Consider the following 22,610-nt stretch of genomic DNA (forward strand, 5'->3'; position numbering starts at 1 on the left):
GGGTTGCTTAACAAACACAACTTTTCACTCTACCTGCTTCTTGCCCTTGAACTCCTGAAACCATGACTCTTGTGCAAAGAAGGAAGACTTTCTAGGTTAACACATTATGCTGTTGGGTGACTTGTAGAAGTAAGTGAGATGGGGGGGGGAGGGGGAGGAGTGTTTGGAATTACTCAGACTGGAGATGAAGTCTTGGGTTTTTCCCCAGGTTTTAAGTTTAAATGAAGGCTTTGTATTATTGGCATTTGGGACTTCAATGTGCTTGTTTCAAAACAATATGTTGTAACTCTATTTCTGCATTTGAGTTATTATAGCACAATTTGCCTTTACTTTTTTTTTTTTTTTAAATCAGGCTGGATTACCCCTTGGTGAGCGCTAAACTCTCTGATAAAGGCTGACCAACATGTGGAATTCAAGTGAGAGATTCTGCCCTTGGGCCTTAGCAATGACTGCATGCTCACACATAGGTTCCAATTCTGTGCCATTGGATGTCATGTTTGTTAGGGTTTGTAATAAAGTGTACTGGATGCACGTTTAATGCTGTCTTAATAGAGGCTGTAGCAGTCCATTTATTTATGTTCTACACTGAACATATCAGCAAGTGATTAGATGGAAATGATATAGAGCTACCCAAAGAGGACAGATTGTTACAGGGCTCATGTTATATGTCCACTTCAATTGCTTCTGTGTTACTTCTGGCAACCTTTATGCTCTTTCTTCTTCCTTGCCCTCAATGATTATGATCCTGCTCTAGGTAATGAAAATAAAACTTTATTTTTAACACTTGAGTTTAAAAAATAAAAATCCACCCATCTTGCACTTCTGTTCAGTAGGCTCCTGTGTGTTGTGGCTGATAGTTGTTGCTCCAAAACTAACATACAACTTGCTGGTGGCATTCAATATGGAATGCAGTATATCTTGGTATTAGAGGAATGAATATTTTTCCCTTCGAGAAGCATAATGTCAAATGGTAACAGACAAAAATCAGTGTAGTAAGGGAGAATGAGTAGGAAGTTCAAAACATTCAGCATAATGCGCGAGTCCTAGTAACATAAGCTGGTTACCATGCCTTGTTAAAGGGTACCTATAGCAGGGGAGGCCAAACTGTGGCTTGTAAACAGCATGTGACCCTTTCACAGTTAAAGTGCGGCTCACAGAGCCCCCTGTAAGGCCCCCACCCATTCTCCGCCTACCCAGAGTGGGGTGGGGAGCCGGAGCTTCTGCCCTGTGGCAGGGTGGTAGAGGATTCTACCAGCGGGGAGGGGAGTCCAGGGGGGCAGGGGGGTTCAGTAAGTTTAGCCACCCGACACAACATCTTGTGCCAACAAGACAAAAAGGCAGATTTAACAATTGTGCTTGCTTTTGTGGGTTTATATTGGGACCCCCAATATTACATATAACTCTTACTCCTGCTGGGCTGTGACTTTAGTGGTGGATGACTGATAACTAACCAGTCTGCTTCCAGCCTTGGCTGAGGTAGTTACCTCTTTTTAAAGCCTGAAGTAGGGAGTTGCCTGTCTTCCATATCAAGCTGGTCTGAAAACATAAACAATTGGATTGTAACTAGCCTAAATCTGAACTGAAACTAAAGTTGTAAGCAAAACTGGCCACGTGGGAGTCGCATCAAAAGTTTCATCTCTCATGTGACTCGCGTTTAACATGTTACTCAGCCTTTCAATGTGACTTGCTTATGTGCAGTAATCTTTAGCAAAGAGCTTAAATTTAATCAGACACACTTTCAGTCGCTAGACCTCTCATTTGATTGTCCACTGCTAAGATCATGAGTGCATTAGACACTCTCTTCAATCATATTCTCACTTGGAAATTTTACATAAAGTAAGAAACTGAAAGGTCAGGCTCCCAAGGCAACTAATTCCATTACAGTATCTGTGTAATGACCAAAATCAAAATTTGGTCTAGTTCTAGCCCAAATTGTGCTGAACTTCCTATTCTCCACAAGGATTATTTCAGAGCTCTCTGCATGCAGTCTAGAGCAGTGGTTCTCCCAATGATTTTTTTTTGGTGGCCTCAAAGTGCAGCCACCAACTCTTGCTGGTGGCCGCATTGACAATTTTTCCTAATATACTCAGTTAATGTTAGGAAAATCAAATAAATGCCACATATACATGTCCAAATAAGTTCTAGGTTTTGATGCACCAGTTGTGTGGATCAGAATATTAGCAAAAGTTCAGGAGCTCTTTGAATGGAAAGGCTGCCTCACTTGCTCCACTCACCTTTCAGGTGAAAAAGGTGAGTGGGATGCATGAAGAACTGCAGCTCCTGCCAGGTGGCTGGAGGGAGTTACTTGTTCTTCCCTGCAAAGCAGTCAATCTGGCTACATGTGCAGCAACTGCCCTGAGCCACCTGACAGGAGGCAGGGAGGGAGCTGCTTTGGGGGGGAAGAACTGCAGCTTAGGGAGGGGACTGCTGGGGTCACTTGCACAGTTGCAGGGAGGGGGGAATGAGTGGGTGAATTGAATGCAAGGACCCTGGAGGCAATCAAGCAGCTGGCAGGCAGGCAGGGAGGAAAGAGGGGTGGGTGCTGGAAAGGCAGGGAGGGAATGGGGTGGAAGTTGGGACCCAGAGGCATTGGCGTGGTCGGCAGGGAGGGGTGTGTTTGTCAGTGGATGAATGCAAGGAGTGGGACCCTGGAGGCAAGTGAGCAGTTGGCAGGGAGGAAAGGGGAGTGGGTGCTGGAAAGACAGGGAGTGGGAGTCGGGATCTGGCATGGCCAGAGGATGGGGGGTGGCTGTCAGGAAGGCAAGGGAGTTGGAGTCGGGACTCCAGGCACTGGCGGACAGCCAGTGGCTGGCAGGGAGGGGTGTGGACCCCGAGACAGACAGATGGGGGGGTGTACTTACCTTGGCACTGTAGTCTGGTGGTGTGGAAGGTGCTTCTGGGAGCCAAGGGGGTTATTCACCCTGTGGGGGCTGCTCCCAACAAGTCCTGGCTTGTGATCAGGTGAAACCTGGCTGTACTGGGTGGATCCATGCCCCTCTTTCCCCAGCTGCCCGTGGCTGCACAGAAACCCCCTGGTGGCCGCATGCGGCCACGATGGCTGCATTTGAAAACTATTGGTCTAGAGAACATCTGTTAAGTCTTTCTGGCCACTAATATCTTCAAAAGATGTAGGCATGGAGATGTAAAGCTTTGAAAGCTAGAAGGCCCAAAGTATGTGTGAGGAGGTTCTGGAAGAGGGGAGGCAGTATGCTGGCAGCTTTGGTTTGCTGTAAACCTTGAAATGCAACTTACCTAGACTGTTATCCTGCACACTATTACCTTAACTGAGATGTCTGCCAGTATGGTTATCACCGTTGGAAGGGACCATAAGGGACTCATTTGCTTCACTGTCTTATGAGCAAATGTGTAAGTAACCCACTTTAGTATCTAAATAGGTATAAAAATTCACTATAAAGGCCTCCCTGTATTGCAGCTGTTGATAGATGAGAGGCAGTGATGACTGCATGGAAACTTAAAAGCAAAACGGACAAACTAGGTTTGTAATTGGGGAGGTGAAGACAAAAATGGAAGGCAGAAGACAAGGTAACAGTAAGCAAATATCCTACCAAAAGAAGACTTGTCTTGACATTTGAAATTAAGATGCTGCAATTATACAACTGAGAAAGAGGATGGGGGTTAGCAGTCTTCAAAGCTCTAAAAATGTTGAGATTTGAGTAGAGGGGAAAACCATTATATTAAATGAAATCCTTCTTCTGGTTATAAGGTCCTTAATGCTGCTTATCTATGCTGAAAATTGTTCGCAGGGCAACTGTGGGAAAATAACTCTGATATTCAGTTTGCTATGAGCCTCATCTGAAACACCCATTTTTACGAAAGGTGTAGGATTCTGTGCTAGTATTTTTGTTTTCTTTGGCAAACTTGCATGGGCTGCGGAGGTCTGCCTGTAAGAGTCGTACATGAAATGAAGGAAAACTTGATAATGGTACTACAACTTATGCATTAAACCACTAACCTCCTGTTTCCTCTCAATACCACTACCCCACCCTTAATTTTAAGTACCAACAATACTTATCTTTAATATACAGTATATGTTGTGAAGTGTGGAAAAGCACTGTTTGTTGTCTAAATGTACCAAGCAGGGAAACCAAACATTGGTTACTAGCTCAGTGGAATTTATTTATTTCACCATAATATACATAATTTTAATTTAGAAATCTACCAGTTTCTTAAATAGCAGTGAACATTAACTAACTAAAGCTGAAATTTCAGGGAATGTCTAAGACATATAGTCACTACTTTGAGGTACACTTAAAACTAAGCCATTCAGAATAAATGGTGGTTATCCAAGACCTTTGCTCTTCCTTTGTCCACTTCCTGCTGAGTCTGTACTGTTAGATCTCTTTGGCAGGGTAATGGAGCTGAACATACAAGCCTTGTGGATTGCAGCCACTCTTGGTAATTGCTTTCATCTGTTGAACTTGTTTGACATAGAAAGCCTTGCCAATTATAAGGGTGTTGCAAAGCATAGTATTCCTAAACATAGTTTGAGGTGAATTATCTTTAACTTGCTTCTTGTGTGTTCTATGCTCTTAAGTGCGTGGGTAACCCTGACGCTCTCAGGGTTGTGTAAGAGGAATGAAGCCAGTTAAACCAGAATTGACTTTTTTGACTGTCATAGACTTTAAAAAAAAAAAAAACAACCAAAAAAAACACCCTATTCTTAGAATGCTCTTTTCCATACATGACAAAGCACAAGAGATGAGAACTATGGAAGCAACGATATAATGTTATAGCTGTTTCCCCATTAGAGAGGCTCTAGTTTGACTAGAAGTTATGGGCTTGAAGCAGTAACTAGTGAGTGGAAAATTTATTTTATTCATAGTCCTTTTTGGCCTTAAATCTGTAAATGCCTGTTGTCATTGTAGAGACTAACTATGCCTGTTATATGTTTGAGAGTTGGCAGGAACTTGGTTTACGCTGAACTGTTCCTACAGTCTTGTACTAAAGCCCTTTATTTACCTGATGTTCTGTTTCATATTTTTAGGCAAAAGTAAATCAAATTTGGGTTGGACACCTCTTCACCTTGCATGCTATTTTGGACATGGCAATGTGGTCAAGGATTTGCTGAAGGTATACTTAATGCTGTCTATATTTCTAAATGAGTTGGAAGATGCTATATAACACGGGGTGGTATTATGAAAAACATGACTGACCACTTTTTTTTCATACTACAAGTGTTGTTCATGTGACCAGTAGCTAGTTGTCTACTTTTGAAACATCAAAATAAATAGGAAATGTGGTTTTCTACTAAAGTGCAAACAGTTTAGTTGAACAGAAGCAATGCAATTCTAAATTAAGATAATGAGCTATCCTTCTCAATCATGTGCATACTTGTATATTTAACTAACTATATGCTTGCATGTGTGTGTAATTTGCATAGGACAATAATACAGCAGGGCACAGGTTATCCAACAAATTTTTAGAATGCATTGGAGACCAGCCTTTATTACAGAAGGTGGAGAAAGCGACTAAGAGAGGCTATTCTGGATTTGATTCTGACAAACGGTGGAACTAGTTGAGAATTTGAAGGTGAAAGGCAGCTTGAGTGAAAGTGATCATGAAATGATAGTGTTCATGATTCTAATAAATGGTAGGAGAGAAAACAGCAGAATAAAGATCATGGACTTCAAGAAGGCAGACGTTAGTCAACTCAAAGAATTGGTAAGAAACATCCTGTGGTAAGCAAATATAAGGGAAAAAAGAGTTCAGGAGAGTTGGCTGTTATTTAAAGAAATGTTACTAATGGCAGAAGAGCAAATGATCCCAATGCAGTAGGACCAGTGACCTGAACCTCAAAAAAGAGTTGTACAAAAAGTGGAAATTTTGTCAAATTATGAAGGATGAATATAAAAAAAAATCCACAAGCATGTAGGGAGAAAATTAGGAAGGCCAAGGCACAAAATGAGATTCAGCTAGCTAGGGACATAAATGGTAACGAACATTCTACAAATACATGAGAAGCAAGAGGAAGACCAAGGACAGGGTAGGCATATTATTCAATGAGGAGGGAAAGACAATAACAGAAGATGTAGCAATGGCCAAAGTGTTGAATGGTTTTTTGTTTCACTTTTCACCAAAAAAGTTAGCAGTGATTGGATACCTAACATAGTGAACATCACTGTAAATTGAGTAGGATCTGAGACTCAAAATAGGAAAAAAACAAGTTAAGAATTACTTAGACAAGTTAGCTGTCTTCAATTCCGCAGGGCCTGAAGAAATGCATCCTATAATATTTAAGGAACTAGCTAAAGAAATCTCAGAGCTATTAGCAATTATCTTTGAGAATTCATGGAAGTTGGGAGAGAGACCCAAAGACTTGAAAAAGGCAAATATGCAGTAATAATTAATTATAAAAAGCAAATAAGAACAATCCAGGGAATTATAGACCCAATCAGCTTAATTTCAGTACCTGGAGATGACGATGCAAATCAATCAATTTGTAAGCACCTAAAAGAAAGTAAGGAGATAAGTAACAGTCCATGTGGATTTGTCAAGAGCAAATCATGTCAAACCAACCTAATGTCCTTTGACGGGGTAGCAAGCCTTGTGGATAGGGGAGAAAGAGTAGATATGATGTATCTTGACTTCAGTAAGGCTTTTGATTCTCTCAATTATCTTTTCATAAACAACCTACAATAGGTTTGTCTAGGCTATATTTCTCTAAGGCAGGTGCATAACTGGTTGGAAAACTATTCTAGGAGACTAGTTATCAATAGTTCACAATTGTGCTGGAAGGGCATATCAAGTGATGTCCCGCAGGGATCTGTCCTGAGTCTAATTTTATTCAATATCTTCATAAATAATGCAATAAATAATGGATAATGGTAGAGAGAGTGCACTTATGAAGTTCGTGGATGATGCATACCTGGGAGGGGTTGCAATTGCTTTGGAGAACAGGATTAAAATCCAAAATGATACTGTCAAACTGGAGAAATGGACTGAAGTAAATAAGATGAAATTCAATAAGGCCAAATGCAGAGTACTATGCTTAGGAAGGAATAATCGGTTGCACAAATACAAAATGGGAAATGACTGCCTAGGAAGGAGTACTACAGAAATGGATCTAGGAGTTAGTGGATCACAAACTAAATATGTCAGTGTAAAACGGTTGCAAAAAAATCCCAAATCCCAGAATGATGTATGCTATTAGCAAAAGTATTGTAAGCAAGACATGAGAAGTAATTCTTCTTCTTCGACGGCTTGCTCATGTTGATTCCAGTTTGGTGTGCGCATGTCTTGTGCATGGTTGCCGGAAGGTTTTTCCCCCCCGTAGTACCCGTCTCTAGAGCCCCTTGGAATTGCATGTCAATAGTGCTCCGTATAAGGGCCTACTGACCTTATGCCTCCTCAGTTCCTTCTTACCGCCTGTGATGCTCGACTGGAATCCATCGCTTTTTGCTTGACAAGAGTTTTTTTCTCCCAGTTCTTCATTTGCTTTGTACCTGTAAATAGTTCATTTAGCATTAATAGTTAGCAGTTAAGAGCAGTTAATAGTTAGTTAGTTTAGACAGAACCCCCCTCTTAAGGGATCAGTCTGTTAGTCCAGGGACTGGGGCGTGCCTCGGTCCCCTGGATTCAAACAGTGTGTGGAGTGCAAGAAGCCCATGCCAAGGAGTGATCCACACTCCACGTGTCTCAAGTGTTTCGGGGAGGCACACCAGAAAGACCAGGGCAAGATCTGCAAGGGATTCCATCCTCGCACCCAGAAGGAGAGGAGCCAGAGGTAGAAATTCATCCTGATGAAGGTGGCTCTTGGACCATTTTCAAGCTCTTTGGAGCCAGTGCCCAGTGCATTGGTGTCAGTCAGAGGTGTCCCAGCCTCTGTCCATGACCTGGTGCTGAGGAAGGACTCAAATATTCAAGACCCTTGGCACTGTAAGGAGTCGCTGGTACCAAGAATAGAAAGTGCTCAGCACCACTCATAATTCACCGGTTCCTAGGAAGAGACATAAGAAATTGGACAGGCGTTGCTCGCCCACTGCAAAGTCTGCGGGGCGTAAGGGAGATAGTGCAGTGAGACCCACGTTGGGCCACTCGAGCACTACTTCTAGATGTGTGGCACTGTCGAGTCCGGCCCCGGGAAGGGGTACATTGAGTCTGGTGCCTAACATTCCCCCCACCAGGGAACTGGATGAGGTGGTGGAGGACATCGTCACCCTCCACCCCAGAGACATTTGAAGCTATGAGGCTAGGGAGCTCATTTAAGAGCACGGTGCTGCAGCAACTACAGTCCTGGGGAAGACCATGGGAGGCGGCAGATCCGGTGCCGTGCAAGTTGGCACCTTCCAAAGGGAAACCCGCCCTGTTGCCCCATCAGCCTTCGCCTTGGCACCGGTTGTCATTCGCCGCCGCCACCGAGGGGCACCGCACCACAATGGCCTCTGGTAAGCGAGTCCGCATCAGAGTCCAAAGCAGAATTCTTTACCTCGCAGAGCAGTTGGCACCAGGATAGAAGTTGGCACCGGGATAAGAGTCAGCCGTTCGCGGTACCATGGCAACCCCAGTGGCAAAACCCTCAGTGGCCCTTCTGGACCCCATGGGCTTTTCATCAGGCACAGGGATCCCAGTCTGGTCAGTCCTTGTCCTTAGCGTCAGAGAGCAGACTCCACTGGGCTAGATTGGCGACATCTCCTGACCCGATGCCAACACCAGTACTTAGCAGGACCTCGAACCTGGACATGGCACCAATTATGGAGGCACCTATGCCGGCACCGAATCCGACACCTCCAGCACCGTGGGAGAGTCAGGCCACCCAGTACTGCAAGACTCTCTGGGTGCCGAGGGTCAAGAGACTGGTCCTCTAAAGGAGTTGTCATCCTCCTCCCCAGATGAGGCAGTGAGGGTGCCGTTCTGGCACTGGCATCCGAGGACAATAGGGCACACCAGGGCCTTCTCCGTCGCATCGCACAGAACCTGGGAATTCAGGTTGAGAAGGTTGCCGTAGTGGAATCAGACCCTATGATGGATATATTGTCCCCATCAGGGCCATTGAGGGTGGCCTTGCTGTTAATAAAAACTACTGACAAGAACATTAAATCAATTTGGCAAACCCCATCCTCCATTTCCCCCAACTGCTAAAAGGGTCAAGCGCAAGTACTTTGTCCTATCTAAGGGTTATGAGTACCTATACACTCAACCCTTCCCCGGGTTCCCTGGTCGTAGCAGCTGCGAAGGAGAGGGAAAGGCAGGGTAGCCAAAGCCCCACACCTAAAGCCAAGGAGGCCACGAAAAGGACCTATTCGACATGAAGGTGTATTCCACTGGGGGCCTACAGCTCTGGGTGGAAAATCAACTTGCTGTTCTGAGAAGATACTCTTATAATACCTGGGGGTCTCTCCAAAAGTTTGTGGAGTCTATTCCTGCCAACTGCAAAAAGGAGTATGTGGCCCTCATGGAGGAGGGCAAGATGACAGCAAGGGCATCATTACATGTGGCAGATGCAGCGGCCCAGACTGTGGCCTTGGGGGTATCTATGCATCGCAGCTCTTGGTTGCAAGCATCAGGCCTCCCTCACAAGGGCAAACAAACTGTACAGAACCTACCCATTGAGGGCCAGTCACTGTTCTCTGACCAAACCAATGCAAAATTACAGTTTGAAGGACTCCAGGGCTACCTTTAAGTCACTGGGGCTACACACACCGGCGCCCCAGAGGAGACGTTTCAGGCCACAACCTCTCCCCTGGTTTTGCCAGCCACATCAGAGGCAGGACTCCAGGCGTAGGAGAAGCAGAAACAATAACAATAAAAGGAGGCTCTACCAGTCCTCGTCGGGTAGAAATGAAGGCCCCGCAAAGCAGCCCCCAAGCCCAAAACAAAACTTTTGAGGGTGTACCAAGGAACGGCATAGCAGTTCACCACTTGGATCCTCCGCCCCTACTATTGTCAAACCGTTTATCCCATTTCTACCGTGCATGGACCCAAATTACTTCGGACAAGTAGGTCCTACGCACGATAGAACTGGGATACACTATCTAGTTAAACTCCCTCCCACTCTTTCCCTCCCCTCCCCCCATTCCTCATCCCTCTTCAGGGACCCCCTCATGAGCAACTTCTAATTCAAAAAGTTCAGCAGCTTCTGGAAATGGGAGCGGTGAAAGAGGTTCCTATGGAGTTAAGGGGAAGAGGTTTTTATTCATGGTATTTTCTAATTCCGAAAGCCAAGGGCAGTCTGACTGATCCTAGACCTAAGGAACCTCAACAAGTTCATAAAGAAGCTGAGGTTTCACATGGTCTCCCTGGCATCAATCATCCCCTCCCTGGATCCAAGAGATTGGTATGCTGCCCTCGACTTCAAGGATGCATACTTTCATGTGTCGATAGCACCGAGACACAGATGCTTTCTCAGATTCATGGTCAGCAGTCCCCATTAGCAGTTCACAGTGCTTCTGTTTGGCCTTTCAATCGCTCCCAGAGTTTTCACGAAATGCATGGCATTGGTGGCTGCCTCCCTCAGGAAGTGGGGGATACAGGTCTTCCCGTATCTGGACGACTGGCTGATCAATGGGAAGTCCAGACAACAGGTAGAATCAGACATAGCGTTCATAAAATTGACATTCATCCGTCTGGGCTTGCTGGTCTTCACTCAAAAATCTGTCCTCACCCCCAACACAGAGGATAGAATTCATAGGGGCAGTTCTCGACTCAAAGAAGTCCAGGACATTTTTACCAGACTCTTGTTTTCACAATATCCTATCCATCATAAATGAGTGGAACCGCTATCCTATGGTCACGATCAGAAACTGTCTGCAGACTGCCAGGTATCCCAACAGTCACTCAAGTGGTTCAGTACGCCAGGCTACATCTTAGATCATTGCAGACCTGGCTGGCTTCAGTTTACTGCCCCCCTCGGGATTGTATAGACAAGGTGGTGTTGATCCCAACATCAGTGTTAACTTAGCTCAGCTGGTGGCTAGACCAGGAAGTAGTCTGTACAGATGTCCCCTTTTTGAGCCCACAGCCCACCATGACATTAGTAACCAACGCCTCGGACATGGGTTGGGGCCCTCCTAGGCCAGATGAGAACTCAAGGCCAGTGGTCACAAGGAGACCTCTCTGCTCATATCAACGTGAGAGCGTTGAGCGGTACGATTAGCATATCAAGCCTTCAGGGATCATCTGGTGGGCAAATGCATTGCAGTAAAAACAGACAACACGACAGTGATGTTTTATATAAACAAACGGGTGCGCGCTCCTCTCCTTTGTGTCAAGAAGCCCTCGATCTCTGGCACTTCTGTATAACTCACAAGATCCATTTAGAAGCGTCCTACCTTCCCGGGTCCCAGAATGTTTTAGCGGACTTCCTTGGAAGGTCAATAGCGGCCCACGAGTTGTCTTTACGCCCAGACGTGGTGAACGATATATTCCAGAATTGGGGAATTCCCCAAGTAGACCTATTTGCGACAAGGTTCAACAGGAAATGCAGGAAGTTCTGTTTGTTCCAAGGACACAGTCGAGGCTCAGTAGCGGATGCCTTCCTCATTCCCTAGTCAGGTCATCTTTTTTACACTTTTCCACCAATCCTGTTGATACACAAGATCCTTCTAAAAGTGAAGAGTCAAGTCGGTGATTATCCTGATTTGCTCTGGGCTGCACCAGCATTGGTTCACCACACTGCTCGAGCTCAATGTAAAGACCTCTTTCAGTCTCCTGTTGATCCCAGACCTGATCATCCAGGATCAGGGTCACCTTTGTCACCCAAACCTACAATCTCTTCATCTCACGGCTTGGAAGCTCCGTGACTAAACCAGCAGGAGTTGCAATGCTCAGAACAAGTCAGAGAGATTCTAATGGATAGTAGAAAACCTTCCACAAGAGGTACCTTCAAGGTGAAGTGGAAGAGATTCTCTCTCTGGCCCCAACAGAGAGGAGTTTGCCCAGAATTTTCATCTATACCGCTGATCTTGGACTTACTTCTTGCACCTTAAGCATCAAGGGCTTTCAGTATCCTTACTGAAGGTCCATCTAGCAGCTATCTCAGCGTTCCATCTGCGGATGGAGGGGTGTTCAATCTTCTCGAACCATATAGTGAGCTGTTTTCTCAAGGGCCTCGACTGATTGTTCCCTCAAACTCGTCAGCTGGTTCCTCAATGGGACCTTAATTTGGTACTGTCCACACTGATTAGACCACCATTTGAACTATTGGCAACATGCCCTGTTTTGTACTTGTCATGGAAAGTGGCCTTCCTGGTAGCCATTACATGGGCTAGGAGAGTGTTGGATCTGAAGGCTGTGACTTCAGAGCCTCCCTACATGGTGTTTTTTAAGGACAAGATTCGTCTGCAGTGACACCCAGCGTTCCTCCCAAAGGTAGTCTCTGTTTCACTTTAATCAAGACGTTTTCCTCCTGGTCTTCTTCCTGAAGCCGCATGCTAGCAACTGTGAGCGAAGCCTTCATTTGCTCGATGTAGAAGGCCAAAGCCTTCCTAACATAGAGAGAATGAAGCCTTTTAGGAAGATTCCCTTAGCTCTTTGTGGTGGTGGTGGAAAGAATGAAAGGCTGTCCAGACTCCTCCCAGAGGATTTAATCGTGGATTATGTCATGTATTAGGACTTGTTATGAGCTGGCAAAAGTGCCGGCTCCTGTTTTGACAGCCAACTCGACAGGAGCCCAGCAACCTCAACGGCCTTCATAGCTCAGGTCCCGATCCAGGATATTTGCAGGGTGGTGATGTGGTCTTCCATTCATACTTTCACTGCACACTATGCCATTACCCAACAAGCCAGAGAGGCTGCAGCAGTGGGCAGAGTGGTCCTCCAGTCAGTTCTACGTTGAACTCTGACCCTGCCACCTAAAGGAATGCTTGTGAGTCACCTAATTGGAATCGACAGGAGCAAGCACTCGAAGAAGAAAAGATGGTTACTAACCTTCGGTATCTGTTGTTCTTCGAGATGTGTTGCTCATGTCCATTCCAAACCCACCTGCCTACCCCTCTATTAGAGTCTCTCGGCAAGAAGGAACTGACGAGGTGGAGGGTCGGCAGGCCCTTCTATGGAGTGCTATGGATGCACGACTCCAGGGGCTCTAGAGCCAACCCTATGGGTACTACTTGTAGGGAGGGCAACCTTCCGGCAACCGTGCATGAGGCGTTCGCACAGCTAATTGGAATGAACATGAGCAACACATCTCAAAGAACAACAGTTACAGAAGGTTAGTAACTGTCTTTTCTGCTCTATACGCCATTGATAATGCCTCAACTGGAGTATTGTCCAGTTCTATACACCACAATTTGGAAAAAATATGGACAAATAAAAAAATGAAGGTCTAGAAAACATTATCTATGAGGAAAAGTTGGGTTTGTTTAGTCTGGAGAAAAGACGACTGAGAGGGGTTATCAGTCTTCAAATACATAAAAGATTGTTATGAAGAGGGTGATAAATTATTCTCCTTCTCCACTGAGGACAGGAGATGAAGTAATGGACTTAAATTGCAGTTAGGAAGTTTTTTTCTAACTGTCAGTAATTAAACACTGGAACAAATTACCTTGGGAGTTGTGGAATTGCTGTCATTTGGAGGTTTTTAAGAACAGGTTAGAAAAACACCTGTCAGGGATGGTCTAGATAAGTGGTTCTCAAACAATGGGGCAGGCCTCCCAGCGGAGGCATGAGCTGTAGTTGGTTTTTTTAAAATTTGTTTTTTTTAAAGAGCTCTGGCTGTCAGTCCCGAGTGGCTGGGGCTTGTGGCAGAAAGGCTGTGAACACTGGAGAGGTGGGGATAAAAAGGGCAGCTGGAACCGCACCACTCAGACTCTCCTTTGTCCTCCATTCCTCACTGGAAGGCAGCTCAGGCTATCCTTTTCACCCCTCCATCAATCCTTCACTGGGAGGCAGCTTGGGTTCAGGCTCTCCTTCCTCTTGCCCCTCCCCCCCATCCCTCACTTGTAGGTGGCAGGGCTTTGGCGGTCAGCAGTTGCATGCAGAAGTAAGCGTGGCAGCGGGTGCGAAGTCTACTATGAAAAGTGATATTGACAAATATTACTGTTCACATTGCTTCTGTGCTGCTGCTGCTGGCGCCACGCTGCTTTCAGAGCTGCATGCTTGGACAGCAGCTGCTGCTCGCCATTCTGTCTTCAGAGGTGTGTGTGTGTGTGATTACAGATCTAAAGAAGGGGGCCCCCGATCAAATAAGTTTGAGGACCACTGGGCTAGGTACTTAGTCCTGCACTGGACTAGATGACTTGTTGAAGTCCCTTCCAGTCCTACATGTCTATGGTTCTATGTACTATTCCACTTGTAGGCAACTAACTGCATGCTTCTGAAAATGCCAGGCTTGTTCATGCACGCTAGATGTTTGCACACGCTTGATCTTCAAAATTTGGCATAAGAAATCTAAAGTCTAGCTTAGACCAGACCTTGAAGTTGAAGGATGGTATTGGCAGGTGTTAGCTGACATTCTGAAATCTAGTATAAATGAACTGATTGAGTTAAAGTGTAGGTAATGCACATTTTTACATTAAACCACTTTTAAAATGTTAGCTAACAGGCTAATATAACTTTAAATTTGAGGCATTAGGAAACAAAATATGCCTTTAGGTAGACAGAATAAAACAATGATGCTCTGATCAAGTATGGTTACTCTAGTTTTATACTAAAACTCACTGAGTGTAGTTACATCAGCATAAAACTCTGGTAATGCAATGAGTTAGGTCTTGAGTCCAGAAACTCTTGGTACCTGCCGTATTTGTCATAACTAGCATTTCTGACACTCCAGCTTGGGATGGAAAAGTCTGTGCTACCTTAACACTAAGTTTTAAATTCCAAACAGTCGGCACTGGCATGTGTGCCCATAATAAAATAAAATAAAGTCAATGACACTACTATGTCAGCCGAGGAAGCACATAAGCGTGTATATACATTTTCAAAGAAGGATCGGTGCATGTTTGATATTACTTCAGGCATAAATAATATGGCTTGAGTGAGTCTTGGTTCACTTTTTAGAAACATCAGGTTAATGGAGATCATCCTTTTTTTCTTTAACCGATTAATGCTAAAGTAAAAAAGCTAACTTGTGTGATTTGATGCAGCCAAGTACCTTTAAAATTACAGGCTTCTGGCATAGTTTAAAATGAGATTCCCTCCCCCACCCCCAAAATGTTGGTAATTGAGCTAACCAAAAGCTAGCCAACTGTCCGCAAAGTTCTGCTAATTGTAGCATTCAGATACATGCACCAAGAACAAACAGGTTTTTGTTTTGTTTTTCCTTAAATGCTCAGTGTATGGGAGTTCCAGAGAGGTAGCCGTGTTAGTCTGTATACAGCAAAAACAACAAGAGTTCTGTAGCTCTTTAAAGACTAACAAATTTAATTTCAGCAGGCATAAGCTTTTGTGAGCTTCAGCTTACTTCCTCAGATGCAGTTGGTAGAAATGATACAGCAAATAGGTAACATATATAGGAGGCAACATATACATATCCAAGGGCATAGATAACAATGGGAAGGTGGATAAAAGCCGGGTACTTGAGACCTAATGACAGCCATTGAGTAGGAGGTGAGAATGGGTGATCAGAGCAAATTACTAATTGTAATGAGAGAGCCATTTTTTTAGTGTATGGGAGGGGTGACTTCTTTCAAACAGATTGGAAATTCAAAGAATGAACCCAGGTAAACTTGGACCTGATTCTACATTTAAAAACTAATAATCAAGAGATTCTAAACTTGAAAGGAGACTGAGATTTTCCTAAAAGGATTCCATCTCTAGTCCTTCAAACATAAGTAGTATCAACAAATGATACCGTCCCTGAGCCAAAGATATTGCTTACAACATAGAGTAAAACAAATGGTGAAGCTTCAGCTGTAGAAAGAGGGAGATATAAACACATTTTTGCTGTCATCCAGTATTCTTCATCCGTGGGATCATAGTGCTTTATGGAAATGGGTGAGTGCAAGTGCTCTTCTTACAGATGGAGTGCTGAATAGAGGTTAAATAAGAATAAGTGACTTGTCCTAGTGTGCTTTGTCTGTGACATTCAGGAATAGATCTTACTCTAGCCCTTGTGAGCTCAATCACAGACCAGTTTCCCAGCTATAGTTAAACCACACAATCCCATTAGTTCTGTTGTATATATGCAGCTTGTCCTGACTTCTTTCTGACCCTTTTAAGAGAAGAGTGCAGTAGGAGCAGTGTTGAAGTGGGATTTTAAAGGAGAGGTGGCTGAGTACCCTGGAGAGCGAGGACTGTTCTCAACATGGGGCAGGATGAGGAAAGTGAAAAGAGAAAGAGGGCAGAAATTTCAGGGGCTGGAAAGAAATGGGAAAAATTAAGTTGAGATTCAGACAGGAAAACAGGACCCTGCCTTTATGGTATATAGACGAGTTTCCACTTGAGAGCCAGTGAAGAGATGAGGAAACCTGCTAGTTGTGGCCTGTTTAATCTCTTGAAGAGGAGACTGCACTACAGTGTATGTGGTACTATTGTGTGCTGTCTTTCAACAAGCCATAGTTGAAATTAAAGCCTTTATTGACACTTTCATGCAATTTGTGTGTGGAGATGAATGACAGCAAAACAAAGACCACATCTGCACCTAAAAAGTTCGGTTGACCCAGCTACGTGGCTCAGGGATGTGAAAAATCCACACCCCTGAACAAGGTGGTTAAGCCAACTTTAACTGCTGGCATAGACAGCACTAGGTTGATGGAAAAATTCTTCTTTTGTTACCTAGCTACTGCCTCTTAGGGAGGTAGGTTAACTACAGAGATGGGAGAACCCCTCCCATTACTGTAGTGAGTGTCTATGCTGAAGAAGTAGAGCCGCACACCTGCGGCTGTGCCACTGTAGTGAAAACCTAGTCCCAATCTGAATTTAATGTTCCCTTTCCCAAGGGCTCCTTGTTGTAGATTTCCTCCACTCTAAATCTTCCCATGTTATCACTGACGATTATTCTTTGACTAGAGTGGGACACCCAGGAAAACCTCCTACTTAATATAGTTCATTCTTGATGAATAGGTTATAAACTAAGGGGTGTCGATAACACTGCCTTCTTTCTAGAAGGAAAATTTTTGTAGAGGTAACCTATTGACTTGCCTGTGTTTCCAGCATTATTTAACAGTCTCTGTTTGTTTTGGCAGGCTGGTGCAGAAGTAAATGTGTTAAACGATATGGGGGACACTCCGCTGCATCGTGCAGCCTTCACTGGACGCAAGGTAAAATACACTATTTTCTAACAAGTGGTGTTCCACTCTGTGGTTTGCAGGATGAGTAAGGCAAACCCAGCATGAAATTGTTTCCCCATAAAGGGTGCTATAATGTATAAATGGAGTCTAAAATGTTAAATGATTGAAGCCAAAGCATTTATGTGGTAGGACAAAGCTTTGTAACTGTGTATTCCAGAAAGCTACTAAAGAGCAAATCTAGTCTGTCTAATCCTCAGATTTGGTTTTGTTTTTCGGCAGAGAAAGAACTGCTTTTTTTTCTTTCCCCTATCCTCCCAGGAAAGCAAAATATCAGTCTTCCTCCTTTCTTCTGTCCATAGCTGCTCTTTCCTTTTTGTTCTCCAGGCTGTGGCTAGCAGCTGGAGAAGAACAATTATTTTCCTTTCTTGAAGCACTTTACCTGCACACCTGTCTGTGCAATCACTTCCTATGGCACTCCTGCTATGTGTCTGGGGTAAAGTGCTTTAGTGCAGGAGTGCAGCACTAATTGGTCTCAGTTGTAAATGCTGGTTGTCACGTGGAAGCCACTTTGGAGGGATGGGAAAAGGTAGTTGTGGCCTTTCGAGTTGTATGCATAAACTTACTAATCTTTCACATACCATAGCATTAAAGAATAATTAGGCTTAACGTAAGAATGGTCATACTGAGTCAGACCCATGATCCATCTAACTAGTATCCTGTCTCTGAAGCATCTGGCACTGGCCACTGGCACAGGGAATGAGCAGAACAGGGTAGTTATTGAGTGATCCATGCCCTGTTATCCAGTCCCAGCATCTGGCAGTCAGAGGTTTAGGGACACCAAAAGCATGGGGTTGCATCCTGACCATCTTGGCTAATAACCACAGATGGAGGAGCTATCCTTCATGAACATGTCTAATTCTTTTTTTGAACCCAGTTATACTTTTGGCCTTCACAACATCTCTGGCAACAGGTTCCACAGGTTGACTGTGCATTGAGTGAAGAAGTACTTTTTTTTTTTTTTTTTTTAAATGAGGAACAACGGGCTGGGGGGTTGGGGTTGTTTTTGGTTTTTAAACCTGCTGCCTGTTAACTTCATTGGGTGACCCCTGGCTCTTGTGTTATGTGAGGGGTAAATAACATTTCCCCATTCACTTTCTCCATACTATTCATGATGTGTTAGACCTCTATCATATCCCTCCATTTTAGTCTCTTTTCTAAACTGAACTGTCCCAGTCTTTTTAATCTCTCCTTGTATGGAAGCTTTTCCATACCCCTAATAACTTTTGTTGCCTTTCTCTGAATCTTATCCAATTCCAATGTATCTTTTTTTGAGACTGTGTGCAGTTCTGGTCACACTGTATTCAAGGTGCGAATGTACTGTAGGCGCTTATATAGTGGCATAATATTTTCTGTCTTATCTATCCCTTTCCTAATGGTTCCTAACATTCGCCTAACTTTTTTGACTGCCACTACACATTTTGGACTACTTCTAGCTGGCTTGCATTTAAGGTGATTAAAGGATCTTGTGGAACCTCCTGTCTTAATACAACCATTTTCTTAATGCTGATGGTGAAAGCAAATGCCTGAAAGGCCTGTCCTCCAGTCACCTGGTACAGAGACTGATTTAAGTGATTGGAATACATACCACAATTGGTGGTTCTACAATTTCATAACTGTATTCCTTCCAAACTTAGGTGAATACCATCTGGTCCTGGTGACTTATTACTGTTTAACTTGTTAATTTGTTTCAAAATTTTGTCTGATACCTCAATCTGGAACAGTTCCCCACATAAGTCACCTAAAAAGAATGTCTCCTGTGTGGGAATCTCCCTCACAATCTTTTCAGTGTAGACCAATGCTAAGAATTCATTTAGCTTTTCTGCAATAGTCTTGTCCTCAATGGTCCTGAGTACTGCTTTAGCACCTTGATCATACAGTGGTCCCACTGATTCTTTGGCAGGCTTCCTGCTTCTGATGTACTTACATTTTTTTGCTGTTAGTTTGTGTGTCTTGCTAGTTGCTCTTCAAATTATTTTTTTTAGCCTGCCTTATTATAGACTTAAGGCTGGCTTGTCTGGATTAGTTGGACACTTGCATAGCTAATGGGGGTTGAAATCACTTCTCAAGTGCTCATTCATAGAGCCCTGCATGGATACAAAAATGTGGATCCGCATCCAATCTGCATCTGCAGCTCTGGGCATCCCCAATCAGCTGTTCAGCAGCCAGCCTCTCCAGGCAGCTGCTGAACAGCTGATCAGTGCCTGCATGGGTGGCTGGCAGGAGGAGCCCCCCACTCCTGGATCTCAAAGGCAGGGAAGCAGCGTCAAAGGCTGCAAGTTGCAGAGCGCTGCTTCCCCATCTTTTGAGATCCGCGGGCCATTTTTTGTGGATGGTGGATCGGATGCGTATATCTGTGGATTTGCAGGGCTCTGCTCATTCACACAAATCTCTACACCCAATAAGCATAAAACAGTATTGTAAATACTGGTCTCCTATGCATGTACTACATAGAATGCTAGAATTAAGATGAGTCAATTCAGTAGCTAATTAATGTGAACAATTTGTTCTTGGAATAGAGGCCATTTGGCTCTTAATGCTGTGTAGGCAGAAGCATGTAAAATGTAGAAGTGGTTCTCTTGTGAACATGTGGTTTCATGGCAGATAGTGTTGTATCGGCTCAGATATTTTTTTAATTGTTATAGAAAGGTCTCCAGTATCACAAGTTTCTTTACTACAAGTGTCTGTAGAAATCCTCTTTAGTAAGATGTCTTTATGCTTTGCTTCTATGTACCTTCAAGTCCAGCTAATTTACTGTGGTGCCCTTAGTCTGAATAGTACAACAGGAAAAACCTAAGGTGGAAAGCAGTATAGCTGTGACTTTTTCCCTTGCCATGTTTTACCAACTCATTGTGGCAATGTAGCATTTCACACTGGTAGGCACAGAAGGAAGGGTTGCAAAACAGTGGACCCAACCCAGTTCTGGGGAAGTGCCATTGTGATATAAAACATAATACCTTTGAACTTGTCTTCCAGGAGGTGGTGATGCTGCTTTTACAGTATGATGTTGATACTTCTATTGTTAATGGGAGTGGACAGACAGCAAGAGATGTTACACAAGATAAAGAGATAAGAAATATGTTGGAAGGTAATTTCCTGTGTCTTCACTGCCATTAAGCATTTGTCTCTCTAGGAGGGCGGGGGAGAGGAGAGAGCGCTACTTCACCTACAAGTTCACTTGATTTCAAAGTAGCTTCTGGTTCAAAACGAATTAAAAAACTAATAATGTTTTGTCACTTCTATTGCACTGGCATATCACTGTGTTCTTTTTCAACAAATATGTTAGTGCCTTTGGAAAGAAGTCTTAAAACCTATTGGTAAATGCTGTTTCTGATAGAAGTTAGGGTCCTTAAGGCAACACAGGGTTTTTTTCCACTCAGGTCTTTAATGATATAGACTTTGCTGAAATTCAAAGCAGTATGTAGTACTCAAAGCCCTAGCTACCTGCATAGGAGAAAACAATCCAAGCACATGCTGAGAGCAAAAGCTGCTTTGAGTGTCAACAAGATTGGCTATAAACTCCTTCACTTGGATACAAACATAATTTCTAATGTTTTGCAAAGATGGTGTGCATACTTTCTCAGATATCAGTGACTCTACTAGGTGTCACAGGAGTTGGAAACAGACCTGAGGATCTTTCCTGCCAGTCCTCTTCTCTAGTCACTAGATAATGAGTAGAGAATAATAAAATCTCTCTACTCTAAAATTCCAACATCCAAGGAGGCCAGGTGGATTGTAGGGGCATCTTTGCAGGAGAATAGAAGGGAAAACTGCCCAGTTTAACTCTGACTACAAAATGGTCAGTGGGAGAAGACTCATTGAATCATTCACAAACTTACCTGGTGTTGCTCCAGACTATTTCAGCTCTGATAATGGAGACTTTGTCCAAGTGATTTTTGGGTCGCCAGCCTTAGATGACATAAAGGGGTCTGACTTCCAGAGGGCAGGTGTTTGGCACTTTTTGGAAATCAGACCTTTTTAAAGGTGTCAGAAGCTGAATACCCAGAATTTATTAACTTTTTAAAGTCTCAACTAATACTACTTTAAAAAAAGCAAGTGTGTTATGTATTGATTCACTACTATGCTCTCTGCAAACAAAGGGTAAGAAAGAAACTCTCAAGTAATAGCCCCAGTACTGCTAGGAGTGTTTTTAGGCTGAAGTTCTTAACATAACCCTGAATAGACTTTATGAATAATCTGTTTTAATTACATTTAATTCAAATGTAAATCTTCAATCTGAATGGATTAGTACACGTGGCTCTTAAATTCAAAAACAAGGACTGGAAAACTAAAATTTTTCAAATGAAATAATTCCAAGCAGTGTTCTTCCAGAAAATACACTACTTCTTAATTATACTTCAGATTAGGTGCAATTCTCATAAACATGCTCTAGAAATAAATTCTTAATGACTGCATTTAATTCCACTCAGGGTGAAGCATTTATTAAAGCCCTTATTAATCTGCCTAACAATGTCAGTCTCACAGTTGTTGCTAGGTTACAATGTATCTGAAAATCAAGCTCTCCTAAAAGTTGTCTTAACCAGCAGGGGGATTTACTCTTTCCTTATATCCAGTTAAACTTTTTAAAACACTTGATCCAATTCTGCTGTCCTCACTAAGTGAAAACAAATTTACCAGGGGAATTTACCGTGACATACGTTGTTGAAGGCAACAAGATAATTGTGTGGTTGCAAAAACTTCTGTTGTATACAGAGATAGTGTAGAAACCTCTACATATGTATATGCCAAGGGCCTGATTATTTTTTTAGAGGATCAAAGCATCCCATCTCCAACTGAAGTCAATGAGTTGTTCTGCACTTCGTGAAAAGCAGGTCCAGATCCTACAATTGTGCCTAAAACTCTAGCTCCATAACTTGGAATCCATTGAGTACATATCAATATGTAAATTAAAGAATTCCTGAGCTTTGTCCTCTACAGCACAGATGAACTTGTGTACATCCTTCTGTTACTCAGATAAATCAGTTTTGAGATCTGTGAATTCCAGAAAGTAGAAAGAATAGCATCACCTTAATTTGCCAAATGACTCTGCCTGTCACATGTCTTTTGACTTCAGATGCATATAAATAAATAACTTTAATAGTAATACCTAGCACTCTTTTCTTTCCACTGCTCCTAATATACAAACCATTCTTCTTGGAGCATACCTACAAAATCAGTCTGCAAAGTTTGTAAAGTTCAGAAGAGAACTCAGTGTGTGATACCATGTATTGTATTTCAAGCAAGACTGGTGCTTAAATTTTTGTTAGACGCTAACCCATCAGGGCTTGAAAAATCATAGCCATAATGGCTGGGAAGAGACCTTTCTAAATGTGAACAGTATAAACCAATGCTTTGCCATCATCTCATGTCTGCAGTCAGCTCTGGTGCTGGTGCTTATAGCATTGACAAGCACCAGCAGAAGGAAAG

The 22,610-nt window shown here is 43.4% G+C and overlaps 1 protein-coding gene across 5 annotated transcripts in view; it reads left to right on the forward strand.

Moving 5' to 3' along the window:
* OSBPL1A (oxysterol binding protein like 1A) overlaps window positions 1-22,610 on the forward strand; it is a 137,672-nt gene that overhangs the window by 14,483 nt on the left and 100,579 nt on the right. For 4 of the 5 annotated variants that reach the window (XM_067546477.1, XM_067546491.1, XM_067546486.1 and 1 more), the window contains exons 3-5: window positions 5,006-5,091; window positions 17,082-17,156; window positions 20,160-20,271. In XM_067546477.1, the coding sequence (XP_067402578.1) occupies window positions 5,006-5,091; window positions 17,082-17,156; window positions 20,160-20,271 (273 nt within the window). The remainder of the gene's footprint in view (window positions 1-5,005; window positions 5,092-17,081; window positions 17,157-20,159; window positions 20,272-22,610) is intronic. The other variant, XM_067546501.1, reaches the window with a different exon arrangement.

The sequence above is a fragment of the Emydura macquarii genome, unplaced genomic scaffold (genome assembly GCF_026122565.2).
Source record: "Emydura macquarii macquarii isolate MOO-44397 ecotype Brisbane River unplaced genomic scaffold, CSIRO-AGI_Emac_v2 contig_212, whole genome shotgun sequence".
NCBI classification, from domain to species: domain Eukaryota; kingdom Metazoa; phylum Chordata; order Testudines; family Chelidae; genus Emydura; species Emydura macquarii.